At 36.9% G+C, this 16,307-nt stretch overlaps 1 protein-coding gene and 1 non-coding gene across 11 annotated transcripts in view; one reads left to right on the forward strand and one right to left on the reverse strand.

Moving 5' to 3' along the window:
* The window catches only part of TBC1D5 (TBC1 domain family member 5), a 579,609-nt gene that overhangs the window by 438,607 nt on the left and 124,695 nt on the right, over window positions 1-16,307 (forward strand). For all 10 annotated transcript variants that reach the window (XM_027583569.2, XM_027583568.2, XM_027583571.2 and 7 more), the window contains one exon: window positions 9,055-9,161. In XM_027583569.2, the coding sequence (XP_027439370.1) occupies window positions 9,055-9,161 (107 nt within the window). The remainder of the gene's footprint in view (window positions 1-9,054; window positions 9,162-16,307) is intronic.
* On the reverse strand, window positions 6,393-6,499 carry LOC113919024. The gene has a single exon (XR_003518769.1). It is a non-coding gene; the product is annotated as a U6 spliceosomal RNA (small nuclear RNA).

The raw sequence follows: 16,307 nt of genomic DNA on the forward strand, positions 1-16,307 counted from the left end.
GAGCTAGAAAAACATAAGTCAAAGGAAAAAGTGTTAGGGGCGCCTGAGGGACTCATTCAGCTGAGGGTCTGCCTTCGGCTCAGGTCATGGGATCCAGCCCCGCATCTGGGCTCCCCACTCAGCAGGGAGTCTGCTTCTCCTGCCCCTCCCCCCTGCTTGTGCAAGCTCACGCCTCTTTCACTCTCTCTCAAATAAATGAAATCTTAAAAAAGGAAAAAATTAATTGAAAATTAAAATATGAAAATAAGATGGTTGGAATATAAAATTGAGAAAGTATCCCAAGTAGCAGCACATAAAACAGAGTTGGAAAATAAAGAAAATTAAAGGACCAGGCCAGGAGATCCAACATCTAGATAATGAGATTTCTTTTAATAGAAAGAGAGTAGAAAGAAATAACAAACACAGAATAAACAAAAAACAGAAGGGAGAAAATCATCAGTGAAGCGATTAAAGAGAAATTTCCAATTGAACAGAAAAACATGCGTTTCTAAATTGAAAGGGTCCATTATATATGAAAATGCATGCAAAATAAGGTGCATTACTTATGAATTTAGATGGGGGCGGGGAGAAGAGAAACAGGTCATATAGAAGAATGGGAATTAGAATGGTTTGAGACTTTTTAACTGGAAGCCAAAATATTCTGGAACAGTGCTCCCAATTTTCTGAGGGAAATGTACTTCCAGCCTGGAATTCTGTACCTAGCCTAAATATTAATTGTCACAGTAAATCTTTCAAACAGAGAGGTTTTCAAAAAATTCATCTCCTCTGCATAAAGCTTTTAGAGGATGTGCTCCACCAAAACAAGGGTGTAAAGCAAGAAAGAAGAAGCTAGGTACTCTAGGAAATAAAGATACAACACTTACAAGAGGTAAAGGGCAACCCTGGATGAGGGAACAGGCCAGAAAGCTCATGAGAAATTGAGAAATTTCCTCAAAAAAAAATGAAAGAAAGAGAGGGAGGGAGGAAAAGAAATGGATAAAACTACCTAAAGAATTTTTTTGAAGTTTTGAAAATTGATGTATACAACTGGGAGAGTATTTAAGGTTAAACTCGTGTTAAATATATACATGATGCGGCAAATGAAAAACGTGAGTTATAAACCCCAGGCAAGAAAGGAGGCTGTGGAAAAAGGAGGAGTAGTAGCTCAGCTGTGAGATAATATTTGCCTCGTTATAAAAATGAAAACTCTAAAAGTTGACTTAACCAGAATTACGGTGTAATATCATCAGGGGAGGGAGACCAGGAGTGCATGTGTGGATGTGGAGGTTGGCGGAGGGTTGGCTTTCAGTGCTCCGTTAAAGCGTTGTCTTCTTGAATGTGAAGTCAGTAGACAATATTTAAAGTCAGAGTTAATAACATTGGCATGGTTTTTCCCACAATATGGAAGGTAATTTTTTTTTTTTTTTTAATCAGCTAACAGAAAGCAAGTGCCCCTGGGGATTGGGAAATAGGGGGTGGGAGACAGCAAGTGCTATTTTCGTTACCAGCATTCTAGGATGATTGGAATTTTGAAACTGTGTACATGTAAAGCTTTCATAAAAATCAGAACTATGTTTAAAACTTCCACAGAGAAATAACTAAAAGTCGCTGTATTCTTTAGCCTTATTATGTAAATTCATTAACATTTTTATTGATAATTTCTTATTGTCTTCTTTTGCTTTTCTGTTTCTCTCTCATATGCACCCATTCCTCAAATTTAATTGCATATAAAGACCTATCCATTTTTTCCAGCATTTTCTGCCCACTGTACCCCCCTGCCCCTTGCTTACTTCAAGTATTCTTATTCTCCCCTCTGTAGTATTACCAGAAAATTTAGCTGGCCCCTCTGCATCCTGTCTCTCTTCCTCCCTTCCACTGGTCACCTTGTGCTGGCATTAATCTTCCTTAAAACCAAATCTGATCACATTACTTACGATCTTTCAGCAGAGGTAGCAAATACAGAGTGAAATCTAAACTCCATCCCCTATGGATAAACAGGCCCCCCACGGGCTTTCATGTCTCCATTTCTCCTCAGCACTCCGGCCACAGGGGCCACTCAGCCTCCTACCTCCGTTTACTTCCACTTGTTGCCTGGCACTCACTGACCTTGCAGCTTCCACTCGAGCAGTTGTCACAGCCCTTTGTATGCGCCACTGTTAGAGCTCTGTCCTGTGTTGCAATTAGTCTGATGCTGTTCTTCCACTGCAATATGAAGAGAAAGCTAAGATTGTCTTTTTTCTTGTCATATCAGTATATGGAACAAAATAGGTATTTAATACATGCTAGTTAGCTGAGTGAATACAAGAAAGAGATATTGTCAACACTTCTTAAATATCTTCTGTACCTCAGCCCTTTCTACTGACAGATCTGTATTTCTGAGCAAGGAATGAAAAATCACTAAGCAATGAAATAAAACAGATATATTCATCAATCAATTGCTCGACAGATCTGTATCCAGAATGACAAACAAATAATTAAAAACCTAGCCTATGGTTTCCCTTCATTTGGTTAAAAATAACCAAACTGGTTAAAACTTGATTAAAAAATGAAAGGCAAAAACTATGAATCAGACTTACTATTTCTTTCTTAAATTTTAATACATGCTAAATTTTTTAGATTTCATTTCTGTAACATTTTATAACTTGGAGAGAGAACTTGGGCCCTGATTCTAGGCATATCCCTACAGTTATTGCATTAATGGTAATAACTTGCATTAAAACGCTTAAAGGTTTTTGCACTGTATCATTTCATTAGTTCCCTTAATGGGTAACAAGGCAGAGATGATGACAAAATGTAAGCCTGTACAGATAACTGATTTGCTTCAGACTTAATCCTAGTCCCATCGGCACTCTGGAGCTAACGTGTGGTCATGCTGACTTCACTAGTACAGTATCCTTTGTCCTGTGTTCACACCCTACCGACTAGCAGTCCTCCACTTGGATGCTTGCTTGCTTACTACCTTTCCACTGACAACACTGTATGTTTAAAAGTATAAATTTTTGAGAAGATCTCTTATGTTGTTTGATCTGATTAAAATAAATTCTGTTTAAAGTGTATTAAGCTTGAAAAGCATTAAAAAGAGCACTTTTTAAAGGTTTTTTCTAGGGGCGCCTGGCTGGCTCGGTCAGTAGAGCATGCGACTCATGATCTCAGGGTTGTGAGTTCGAGTTAGGTGTAGAGATTACTTAAAATCTTAAAAAAAATTTTTTTTAAGTTTTTTTCTAGGAAAAAAGAGTGAGCTCCTCAGAATTTGAGATTGTTCTCTTTCCAAAAACCTAATTGAAAATTCTCATATTTCTGCATAAAATCTACCAGAGATATAAGGACCATCCCATTGTTTATGGAAGAGTGTGTCCATCTTAGGTCTTGAGAGTGGATGTTGCTGTGATCGATGGTGCTCAGAGAGGCAGCTGTCATAGTGCCAACCAGGGAGGGAAACCCGGAAGGACAACATCTTAGGAGAATCTCTTAGGAGAATCTTAAACACTAGACAAAAATCACTTTGTATGGAGAAGGCCATTAATCAGTTTTATACTTGGCTTTCTCCAAGACTGAGAAGAATATGTTTTGTTGTTTTTATTTATGATTACTCCCTACCCCGACCTGGTTTTCTGATCCATTTGAAATCTAATTTTGCATGTTGCCATTTTGTGACTGGAGAAGTTAAAATAGTAAGGGTTCTTAAATAGTTGAGGACAATGAATGCAATAAGTATTTCTTTTTTCCATCATGTATTAGATCCTCAACAAGTATTTTTCCAGAACACATAGCATTTATTGAATGTCTTCTGCGTGCCAGGTACCTTGCAAGATACTTACTTACCTACACATCAGCTTTGTTTTCAGTGGAGAGGTACAATAAATTATGTTAAACCCTTAAGGTTTTCTTCTCTGTTGTTGTTAGCTAATTATTTTTATTTTATATTGATGATTATTTGTTTTATATGCCACTTAATAGCTAACTACAAGAATTTATGCCTATTTCTAAATATTTACTTTACCTGGCCTTATATATGGAGGGCTGTTCTCAGTGTATTTTAGGAGCTTCTCTGTGTCTCACACGTAGTTGGCATTCAGAAGCCATCTGCACTTTGTCTGAACTTGGCTTCTGTACACAGACACTCCTGTCATTACATTTTCTGCTAGAAATACAGGAAAGCACAAGATACAGTGGTGATGAGTGAGGCTTTCAGCTACACAGACCTGGGTTCAGCCCTCTCTGCCTTTTGGGAGCCCAGTGGCCTCGGATGTGTTGTTCATCCTCTCCGCAATACCATCTCCTTGTCTAAAATGTGAAGTTGATGATAATACTTTCCTTAGTGGGGATTAGGAGGATTTACAGAGTGTATAATATATAGCAAGTTGCTAGGCACGTTATAGATGCTTAATAAGTGATAGCTATTACTGTTCTGAATTTTAGAGAAATTAAAGGAAGTCTACATTTAGTTTTGTGTTCTTTGGTTAGTTGTTTCCCGTCCATTTTGTTACCTTGGGAAAGTAAGTATATCTAAATATAAAATTAAACAATTTGAATGAAGTGTTTTACTTACAAGTATTATAATTGTAGGTGCAGTTATCTTTGAATCATCCATAAGTTCTTTAACTGTATTGCTCTAAGCTTTCTCAAAACAGTAACATCCTCTATCTTTACTGATTTTATTATGTTTTTGTTTGTTATGACTGAAGAAACTATCTAAACCAGCTCCCTTAGACAACTCCAGAACAGTCGTGTGCCATTTAAAAGTAGAGGCAGAGGGCGCCTGGGTGGCTCAGTCGGTTAAGCATCTGCCTTCAGCTCAGGTCATGATCCCAGGGTCCTGGGATGGAGTCCTGCTTTGGGCTCGTTGCTCAGTGGGGAGCCTGCTTCTCCCTCTCTGGGGGGGGAGCTCCAAGAGCTCTTGCTCTCTCTAGCTATCTCCGTCACTCTCAAATAAATGAATAAAATCTTTGAAAAAAATAGAGACAGAGAAGTTGGCTCTGCTTTGTGCGGAGGGAGTGCCATTCATCAAGAATTAAGCAAGATGGGCAGCACACTACCTTGCATCTGTGCCGTGCTTACAGAAACCCTGCAGCTAGAGTAAGCATTATTATTGTTTTATCAGTGGGGGAAATAAAGTTCATGAAGTTCAGTACCTTGCCTAAGTTCACCCACATAATAAGTGACTAGCCAGCAGTCTGATCTAGATTCTAATCTAGATCATCTGATCCCAGATCCAGGATGTTTTTCCAGATACCACTCACCTTTGTCTTCCACTTCTCTGAATATGCTCTTCAGAGTGTGTAGCTTCAGTACTTTGTCTTTAAAGCATATACATACTTGATTTCAAATGTAGGGAGATACCAAAACTCGGCCTTTTTTTTTAATCTTTCACATTTTTTCCTGTGTCACTGCCCTGCTCTGATGGAGTAAACACTAGAGAAGGAACAGCAGTACAGATGAGTTTCTCACATTCCACAAAACTTTGCTGTAAAGATCAAAACTAAATTCTTACTCGATCAGATCTCTGCTATTTTGTTTTTAAAACAGCATGTGTTACTCTCTCTTGCCTACTCTAAATTGGGCACAGTTATTCAAAAGGGACTTGATACTTAGCATATATAATTGCAAGTTAAAAGTGCTCTCAAAGTACAAGTTTCATTAATAAATTAGAGATAGTATTATCTGAAGACAGGGAGCTGTTGGAGAGGTAAAGCTTTACCTATACCCATTTAGGTTTTCATCTGGGATTCTTTTTTTTTTTTTTTTTAAGATTTTATTTATTCATTTGAGAGAGACAGAGACAGAGAGCACAAGCAGGGGGAGAGGCAGACTCCCGGCTGAGCTGGGAGCCTGACATGGGGCTGGATCCCAGGACCTGGAGATCATGATCTGAGCCACCCAGACGCCCCCAGCTGGGATTCTTTAACCAAAAAAAAAACAAAAACAAAACAGATTAACAAGAAAAACAGAAGCTTATTAATATATGTATCTTTTATTATTATTATATGATTATATAATATAATAATTATAAAATTAACATATTGACATATAAATATAAATGTATGCCTCATTTGAATATGGTAGATACTCAGGAAAATGAGCAACTCTCAAAGATATGGTTTTAGAACTTGGGATTAAATATCATCTTAATAAAGAAAGGGTGGGGAGATGTAGACCTCTTAGAGAAAAGTAAATTATTTTTAGGGAAGACGAATGGGCCCTTAGAAGAATAGATGAGAGGTATGAATCTGTGACAGAGTTTGTCTTGGGGGAATTTATGACAACGGACTTCCTTTTGGAGGATTTATCTTTAGGCAAATAAGGGGAGTTCAGAGAAAGTCTTACTGTGCATTTGTTCTTTTTCAAGTGCCTACAGCTCAGAATAATCAATACACCAAAGTGGCATATTTCAGGGTGGCATATCCTGAACTCCTACAGCAGTATTTTGCTTCATGAATTTGCATGTCATCCTTGCTCAGGAGCCATGCTAATCTTCTCTGTATCATTCCAGTTTTAGTGGATGTGCTGCCGAAGCGAGCACCCTACAGAGCTATTTCAGGCGGCATGTTCTGCTGCCCTTCAGAGCTCAGATTCATTTGCCATTATATCCCTAGTGCCAGTGGCTGGCACTGTCTCTGTGTGTCCAGGATATAGTAGGTGCTCAGGAAATGTTCATTAACATTCGGTGATTGGATGGATGAAAGGGAGAAATGGGAGAAGGAATGTTAGCTCCTTCATTCATTCTGCAAGTGGAATATTAATGCGTTAGTTGGCTTCCCTTATACATTTTTTACAGCTTCTGACAGCCTCAAAAGTTCTGTCCAGTTGTAAGAACAGGATTGTTGCCCTCGTCCCTCCAAATAAATACCAGTCTGTATCAGGCTATCCTAGAGACTGGGTTATGCTGACCTCCTAAGCTCCTTAAAACTACTACATGAGAGTAATAATACTAATTGACTCTTCTGTTTGCAGTGACTCTTTGCATTCACTATGTTGTCTGATTTTTAAGACAATTGCCTTTACAAAACAAAGTCACGTATTAGAGCTCAGACCCTGTAGCTAGGCTTCGAAATTTCAAATCCTGCTCCGCTACCAAATCACTTATATGATTTGGGAAAATGACTTAACCTTTCCAAGTATTAGTTTTCTCATCTGTAAAACAGGGATAATAATTATACCCTTATAATAAGATCATCGTAGAAATTAAATGAGATAATGTAGGGAAAGTTCTTGGCATAGGGCCTAGGCTCAGAAAGCCTTCAGGAATTGATTGTCATCTTAGTGGTAGTAGCAGTTGTTCTACATCTGCCGTTCGGCACTTTAATTTTCTTCAGAGTAAGGACTGTGTTTTGTTTATCTCTGCATCCCCTCCTAACATAGCACCTGCCATGGGTTAGGTACTCAACAAATAGCTATTGGATTGAATAAAGTCGGCAGATTTTTTTTTTTCAATCAGGAAGTTGTTTTCCACATGACTGAACTGAAGCTCAGTTATCCGCAACAGGTTTTGAGCAGCTGCTATCAATCGGCCGAACAGATTTATGCCCTTTGATCGTACGGCAACCTTAGAAAAGGTTCAAATGGTGTCCCAGGATTCAAACCCACATCCTAGAATCCCGAGCCCAGAAGCATTTGCTTCTCTTACAAAATATACAAGAATTCTTCCTGGGTCAGTTACTAGTATATAAGCATTATAGTATTTGGGAAAGTATGAGTTAGAAAATGAATTGATTATCTAAGTTTTATTTATTTGTTAGCTCTCAAAGAAAGCCCTACATGGAAACATTATACCATTCTCAGTATACTAGCTTTTTGAATTCTAGAGAAAAAAGGACAACAGGTAACTGAATGTGAATATGACAAAACGAAGGAATAAGAAGAAAAGAGTCTGAACAGATATAGAAAAGGTAGGATAAGTGAGTGCTTTACAAATGAAAGCAGATGTATGAAATTACAAGCTGTCAGATCAGCAACGGAAATGAAGATGATAAAGTGGTTCCTTACGTAGATTATAATTATTCATTTTGCCCAGTCCTGTCTCCTTTCCCCATAATGTTCCTGGGAAGGGGGAGGAGGTGGGAAGCTGTTGCAAAAAATGGTGCTTCCAACAAAAGAAAGGGAAAAAAAATCTAAGAAGCAAGGACATTTCTGATCACAAACAGTTTATTTTGTGATTTGTGTTGTTTCTGTAGAATCACAATTGTTTTCCTATGGAATATTTTTCAACTGCTTGTTCTGATTAATGAAAAGGATTCAGTTGTAACAACAGGAAGTGGTAACTGTAAAGTTTCTTCACAATCAGTGCCGTGGAGGCAGTCAGTGTGGCTTACAAAACAAGCGTCGTTAATGGGCCCGACTGTGACAGCAGTGGCAGATGGATTGCCAAGAAATGAAGTAGTTTACATAGACCTGCCTGAAAAGATGTGTTTAATAATTGCGCCCATAATTAGGTTGATTTGGGAAAAAAATTAAATGACAGTCTAAGGAACACAGTTAGGCTTGTCTGTGAAGATTTTGACATTTTTCCTCCAAGAAATGCTGCATAGATACTCTCCCTAAATTTCTCATTACCTTTAGAAAAAAATAATTGGAAGAAATTATATTTTTTAAACTCTGAATTATGTAATATTTATATATAAAAGAATAAATGTAACATATGTAACTTATGAAGCATAATAATTAGGGTAGATATTATTTTATGAGAATTTTAAACTGGTTCTTTCCCATTCATAAGATTTTTGTTACTAATTTCTAAGCAGCAAAACTAGAGACATTTAAACACAGACATAAAATGGCAATAAATATGCATGCTTCTAAGAGTTTATTTATATTGCAAACGTACACATCTCTATATCTGAGGCTCTTCTTCCAACACCCCCTGAGGATAAGTGCTAGATATTAGATTGCAGTTAACAGTACAGTGTGCTGCTTCAAAGGCCATTTGGTAGAGATCCCTTCTCCCTGTTTCCTTTTATCAAATTAATTGAGTTATTGGTTTGCTTTCTTTGAATCTGAGTTATTTTTTTACTCTCAAGTAATGCAAACATCTTAAACAGTATTGCTTCTGAATTCTTTTTTTTTTTCCCTCTTATTTAGTGATCTCTAGTAACTACCAGACCTGTCTTGGCCTTCTGATGCATTACCCACTAATTGGGGACGTACACTCACTGATTCTCAAGGCTCTGTTCCTTCGAGATCCAAAGGTAAGCTTTCCAAAGAGAATATGTACAATTTTAAGTTGGGTGACAAATTGGTTTCTCAGCCTGACTCCCAAGAATTCCTAATGGAGACTTTGTGTAATGACAGATGAATTGCCTAATGACAGAATTTGCCTAGAGCTGTAGGCAAAACTCACATACCTCACTGGCTAGCAGCTTAGCAGGTAAATTAAGTGGACATTGCCATGAGAACCTGGAACACACATCTCTTGTCCCTCAGAAGGTTATTCTGCCCTCTTCCTTCCTCATGACTCAAGGAAGTAGTTCAGCAGCTGCTTCTCCTTATAACCACACTTCATTATCATTGGTACCCCTCCCAGGGACCAACTTATCCAGGGAGAGCCTTCGGGGCCATTTGAGGACCAAGACATTAGAGCTGTAAAAAGGACTGGTTCTGTAAAAGTTTATGACACAATGAAATACTAAATCATTTCATGTGAGGAATATATATTTTTTATTTTGTGGGTAAAGAGTAACCTAATAAAATAAAGATTTAGACAGACTTTAATGCTGATTTCTCTATTTGAACTTAAAGCAAGCCACCAAAATTTTCTTTACACTTCAGAGAAAAGTGTGCTCTTTTACAACTAATGTTATATTTCTTGAAAATAAGAACATTTAATGATCTAAAAAAATCTGTGAATCCTTGATGCTTTTGAGCCAAACAAAAATATTGGATGAAGTAGAAGAGAGAGAGCTTCAAACACAAGTATGAGAATGCCAGGCATTGGGTGGTAATCCCAGCCTTTGGCTCCTTGGCAGAATTCCCAACAGTCATGTTGGCAGTTGTCAAACTGTCTTTGAGTCAGTCTGTCTGTGGATCCATTGCCAAGCTCTCTCTGATCGACTTGGGCCTCCAAGTTTAACGTAAATTTTAGTTCTAAAGGATTTCTGCTTTTCTCTCGGCTGTTGACTTCAACATTTGAGTATGACCTCTATTTATCTTTGATAGATTTAAAAGATTTTATTTCCTTGTGCCTATACCCATTTTCTACAAAAATACACAATTTTTTATCATTTCTCCTATACAGTATTTCATTAAGTATCAGAAATATAATCCATCATTTCTCTGATATAAAGATAGCATATTTTTTTTCCTGGTAAGGCTTAGGAGTCTGATTATAAGATTAAAAATCCCACATTTTTACATATTTTGTTTTATAAAAATAACCACAATTATGAAATATCTATAAAAGGAAAAAAGAATGCGGTTACTCGTCAATGAGGTATATGAGTTTTGGTCTGTAAACTTAAGGTAAGCTCTGTCAGCTCAGCATTAGGAATTCTTAGAATCATACAGAGTGTGGAAAAAAGTGTTAAAATAACTATTTGAATTCTCTACCTATATGATTTATTTGGTTTACTGAAGGGAGAAGTGAATGTGTTATCTAAACCTATCGATCTTGGTAATTTTTCCCTGGCTAAATATGGTTGATCTTGCTATGAATCATCACTCTTCTAGATGTAGGATTCTATATAATAAATCAATCAGTGTTATTAGTAGAATCTATGATTTTAATAGAGTACTTTTTATCTCAGTAAGGTAGTGTACATAATATTAAGTATAATGAAGCCAATTCTATAAGCATTAAAAAATATATTCTCTAAGGATTAAGAGAAAAAAATAGCATAAGTATCTCTAAAAAAAATGTATTCCCCACTTTTACATTTAGGGTCTAACAAAGTAAAAACATGATCAAGATAATGGTCCAAAATATAGGACTTTAAGCTGATATTTCTTGAGACAGAAAAAATTGATGATGAGGAGGAGGGAATCACGTTTAAAAGGTTGTTGAGAACAAGTTTATAGAATGATGATATCTGTAGGAAAAATAAAGAAAGCTGTATAGTTTAAGGGGCTTTCACATGGCTAACCCAGCAAGGTGATAGGTTTAGTTAAAGAACAAGGAAACTGAATTAGAAATCAGGACACTGGGTCAAATCTTGACTCTGCTAATAACCATCCTTGTGATTTGGGGAAACTCATGCTTGCTGAATCTTGGTCTTCTCTTTTCGGGTTGAATTAAATTGCCTCTAATGACCCGCCCAACCAGAGCTCCTTTGTCCACAAAAAGCTGACTTACAATGATCTAATAAGATCCAGTCCAGTGCTACAAAGTTAGAGATGGAACACACACACACACACACACACACACACACACACACACATCCACACAGAGAGCAAGTTTATATATGACATAGAAATCCACATGTGGATGGAGTTTTCAATGTAGTAATGTCATTATAAATTCATATAGGAGGCCATTTATACTAAGGAGGAAGAAAAATGGGGAAGATGATGCTAGTACCCTGCCTGTATCCTCTAAAAATCCAAACATCAGAGTGCTTAATTTTTTTCTATTTATTATTAACAATGAAACACTTAAAATACTTGAATCATTCCCAATTCAAGTAGATCAGAGTAAGTATATAAACACACGAGTCTCTGTGAAGCAAACTAGTAGAAGGATGAGATTTGAGGCATGAAAGTACATTTTCACATAGCCCAGTACCTTGTGACAGTAGTGTTGAGTGCTGCTGACAGACTCAATAAAATAAAAATAAACAAGGAACTCTGAGCCCTCCAAGTTCATTGCCAGCTTCAGAAAAGCACTTTGTCCTACCACTTTCCATAAATCCCAGTGGAGATTGCTCAGTTGAGAATAGACTCTGCAACTAGAGCATGAGACACTGGGCTTTAATTGTTTTATATCAGATGTAGGCTTTACTGTGAAAAGATTTCTCATTTGAACAGACTGAAATAATGGGGCTGTGAAATGTAATAATAGGATCGTCCTCCTTCATAGTTTCTAAGCACTTTGATGTGCTTAATTTGGTCTTTACAACAAGCTATGAGGTAGGCAAAGCAGGTTATCTTTCTTCATTCTTTTTCAGTGTAGTAGATTAAGGTTATGTGGCTTTCCGAAGGCCAAAAACTTCCAAGCTTCCAAGCTAGCTAGAATGGCTCCATGACCCTTACCTGTAGCCATCCCCTCCTAAGATTCCCAGCATACCTTCTACTTCCTTCAGGAAGCCATTCCCAGGCCCAGACAGAACATGTTTTCCCCTTTGAGTCCCCATAAGGACTTCGTATTTTAGCTATTTGCTTATTTATTGCATCCATTATTCTGTATGATCCTGCTCATTTATTAGCATTTAGGTTTGTGTTCTGCAGCAGTTGGTATTAAGAAAATAATGGTAGAATTGAATTCTGACGCAGTTGCTAAGCCTCTTCCCATACACCATACTGACTCTAATCTAGGTGGATCTCACTCACCTCGCATATTTCTGGAACCCGTACCTACATTCCATGGAAGCCATTGCCAATTGTATATTTGTCAGCTGCCATTTTTATCAGGATGGTTAATGAACCCTACAACTTGAACTTAAAGGGCATCTAGTTCCTTAATATACTATGTGTCAGAATTGTTTGAAAACCTATTACCACCTTGAAGTATTATGGAACAAAAAAGACATAACAAAGAATGTAGTTAATATACCTGACTGTGACTGTCAGAATTTCAGAACTGCAAGGAACCTAGAGATCTAATCCAGCTTCTGCTTCTGTAGATGAACAAACTAAGGATCAAGGTGAAGTTAGAGACTTATTTAATACAGCTTGTCAATGGCAGAGCCAGCAATTGAACCCAAGTCTTCCAACCACCTTTCCACACAGGAACTATAGTTTTAAAAATAGTAGAATCCTATTTACTAGTATCTGTCATAAAAATTATTCAATTTGTAATAGACATTTAATTTGCATCTGTAATAAAGCTGCCATGTATATAAGTGAAGTGGACCTAGAACTATTTGAAATTTTCTTAAATGTATGCTATGTAAAGAGACCAAATGTCAAATATCTGTTTGTAGCATCCTATAGTCAGTTCGTCGTAAATACGGTTTCTATACTTAGTTCCTCAGACCATGTTCCTAATTCTCATTTTCTTGTCTTTATCATATTAGAACCACTGAGCAGATTTCCAAAAACAATCCACTAAATGAAGTAGAGGGATAGAAGGAGGACGGTCGGAAAAATATGAAGTGATTAGAAAACATTGTTCTAACTAGTTGTTCAAATTCAAAAAAAAAAAAAATTTAAAAACCCAATTAGAAACAAAAGTCATAGAAAATGTGAACATATTGTGTTCCTTAAATAACCAGATGTTCTCTCCTTCCTGAAGGCAGTAAGGGCTAGGAATAAAAGGTTTAAAACTATTGTTTTAAGTTAACTGTGAATTTTGCAAATCTGTTTTTACCCTTTAGCAAATAAAATTCTAATACAGAAACATAAGCAAAGTAATTTTCATTTTTCGGTGTTCTCTTATTTGTGTTGTGTGTTGAAGTGTTAACCTTATCACAAAGACTTATTACAAATGAAATACAGTACATGGATTAACATTTTAGATTATGCAGTAAGAATTTGACAGCTACTGTTTGTTTTGAAGACTAGAATATTCTCCAAAAAATATTTCTAGTAAGTTTGCAAGCAACCCTTTTAGCAGTGACTGCTATTGTTTATGGAAGAAAATTGCTAGAAATAAGACAATTTAATTTCATAGTCATTCTTATACACAGAAACACACTATAAAAAATATAGTGTACAATGTTCTTATGCTTGGCCAGTTCTGTTTTGGCTTTTATTTGGAGTTATATTAAAATTGCCTTTTTAAATTATAAAAAGTCTAAAGATTCAGTTTTCAGATTTTATGCAGGTAATAGATTTTTACTCTTCTAATTCCAAAAAACCCCACTGTAGGTGTTACTTTTTAAAAATATCAAATGGCTTTGGTAAAATGTATCAAATTTGAAAAATGGTGAATGGATCCAAGCCTACTACCAGTCAAGTGACAGTGCCGGAAAATGTGTATCACACTAATGGTATTGTAATTTTTTCCCCTCTGAGTAGTAAAGAACTTAAAAACCACATATATTAACTCTTTGAGGAGGATGCACAGCATCCATTTATTTACTTTTCATGATGTTCCCATCAGAGGGTTCTGTTTAGATTTTCCAGTATTAGTTTTTAATCGGATTTTCTCTTGTAGAAAGAATGCTACTTCTGTTTTCTTCATCCTTTTTTTATTCCCTAAAAAGCTGGAGCATTTCTCTGAAACCTGCCATTCTTTGAGAATCATTTTTTTGTTTTGTTTTGTTTTCTCTGTTAATGTCCCCCTCCCCGCCAAATATTTTTTTCTTTGTATCTGAGCTATGTAACTATATGTCATTCTTTTTTTATCGTTAGATTACAGCCAATTGGATGTTTATTATCATTAATATTTAGGTATTAGTGATTAATCAGGTATAGACTTTTTTGACATAGAGCAGCATTGAAAAAACCTTAAGTTTTGCTTCTGAAGTAAATGGTGACTATCAAAAATCTGCAAAGAAGTAATCTGAAAATCTTTACTAAACCAGTATTTGAAATTTGTTCTTACTGTAGGCATTTTATAAAGTAGAATTGTGTTTCTCAAAACTTGTTAAGGGTTTACTGGGGACTTCAAATAATTTTGAATTTGTTTTATAAAAATATTTTTAATTTATTTATTTATTCAACAAACCAGTCTTTATTGTATACTATCTAGAATTCAGTAGGCATTGTTTAGATCCTGGTGATATATATGTAGAAAAAGATGTGGCCTTTATCATAATATACAAGTAAACAAAAAAGTATTCAATTTATCATGTGTTATAAAGGATACAAATAGGGTATCATAAAAACAAGAAGAAGAGGAAGAATCTGGGCTGAGTGAAGACCTAATTTATGTAGGTTGGTCAAAAGGCCCTCTCTCTGGAGGAGATACCATGTTAGGTGAGAACTAATGGAGGAGAAGGTGTCAGCCAGACAGAGAACAGGGAGAAAAGCTTCCAGACAGGGAAACAGCAAACATTCCAAGTAAAAAAGTGCCAAGACTGTTGATGGAACTGAAAGAAGACCTACAGTATGACTAGAGCGGGGAGCTTGGGGGAACCTGCCTGACACAATGGACGAACCAGGGAAGGCTGGTTTTGTGGTGATTGAGATGATTGAAACATGCTCTCATTACAGACTACTCTTACTCTCAGCCAAAAGTTCTAAGAACTCTTCTTAAATGAGTTCCTCACTTGGTAGAGCACACTCACTTATTCAGATATCTAGGCTGTCACATGGATCTGACCAGTAGGCCATTGCATGAGTTAGGAAGATTGGCCAGCCCCTGAACATATATTACGTCTATCTTTTAAAATACTGTCTTGGCTTCCTTCCGTACACGACCAATCTCAGTCAGTGTTGCTTTCATTATATCAATTTTCTGCATCACTGTGTAGTGACAAGGGAACTAGACCAGTCTTTCTCACCTACCAAAATGAGTGCTTTGCTAGGTGCTCTGCTAGGTCAGGGATTAGAGCTCCAACAGCACTAGCCCAGGGGCAGCCACGCGAAAGAAGTACAGGATTCAGGTTCCACTCATGTCACAGCTTGCTGTGTATTGGGCAACTCACTCCTTTCCTTGAACTGTAGAGTGAAGAGGCTAGACCACATAATCCCAGTAAACCCTTCTGGACCTATTTTAGCAAGATACACTTTTAATTGCCCACCGTGGGCAGAGCATGAGAACTGGTCCGTGGGACTAGGACATGGTCCTTATAGATGTAAAGAACTAATCGTCACGGGCCGTAACTTGAGTGAGAGTATTGCACGAAGGACAGCTAATTTGGACTCTGAGAGTCAGAAAGACTTCCACTTGGAAGAGGCATTCCAACTGGGCTTTGAAGAATTTTCTTGGGAGATGTTGCTCTGTCTTAAGAAAACAGCATAAGCAAAGCCCCTGAGAATTGCTGAAGCAAGTGGCCACACTGGGCCTTGCAGTTCTCCCTCCAGACTCACTCAGTGACCCCCTCCGGCACCTAGAGAATGACACTGTCCCCTCTCAGTACCTCATGTATTAGCAGACACTCATTTTTAAAAGCCTGTCAGATGTGTCTTAATGCGATAGTATTTTATTTGGCATTAATTTATATGGTATTCCAATTTGTGTGTTATTATTCCGCATAAACAAATATTGTGTGTTTAAGTGAAAAGTCAATGTAAAGCAGATTTCATCCCAATGATTTTTACTAGATTTATTGGCTATAAATAATGGCTCATAGTAC

Source organism: Zalophus californianus, chromosome 1 (genome assembly GCF_009762305.2).
Source record: "Zalophus californianus isolate mZalCal1 chromosome 1, mZalCal1.pri.v2, whole genome shotgun sequence".
NCBI classification, from domain to species: domain Eukaryota; kingdom Metazoa; phylum Chordata; class Mammalia; order Carnivora; family Otariidae; genus Zalophus; species Zalophus californianus.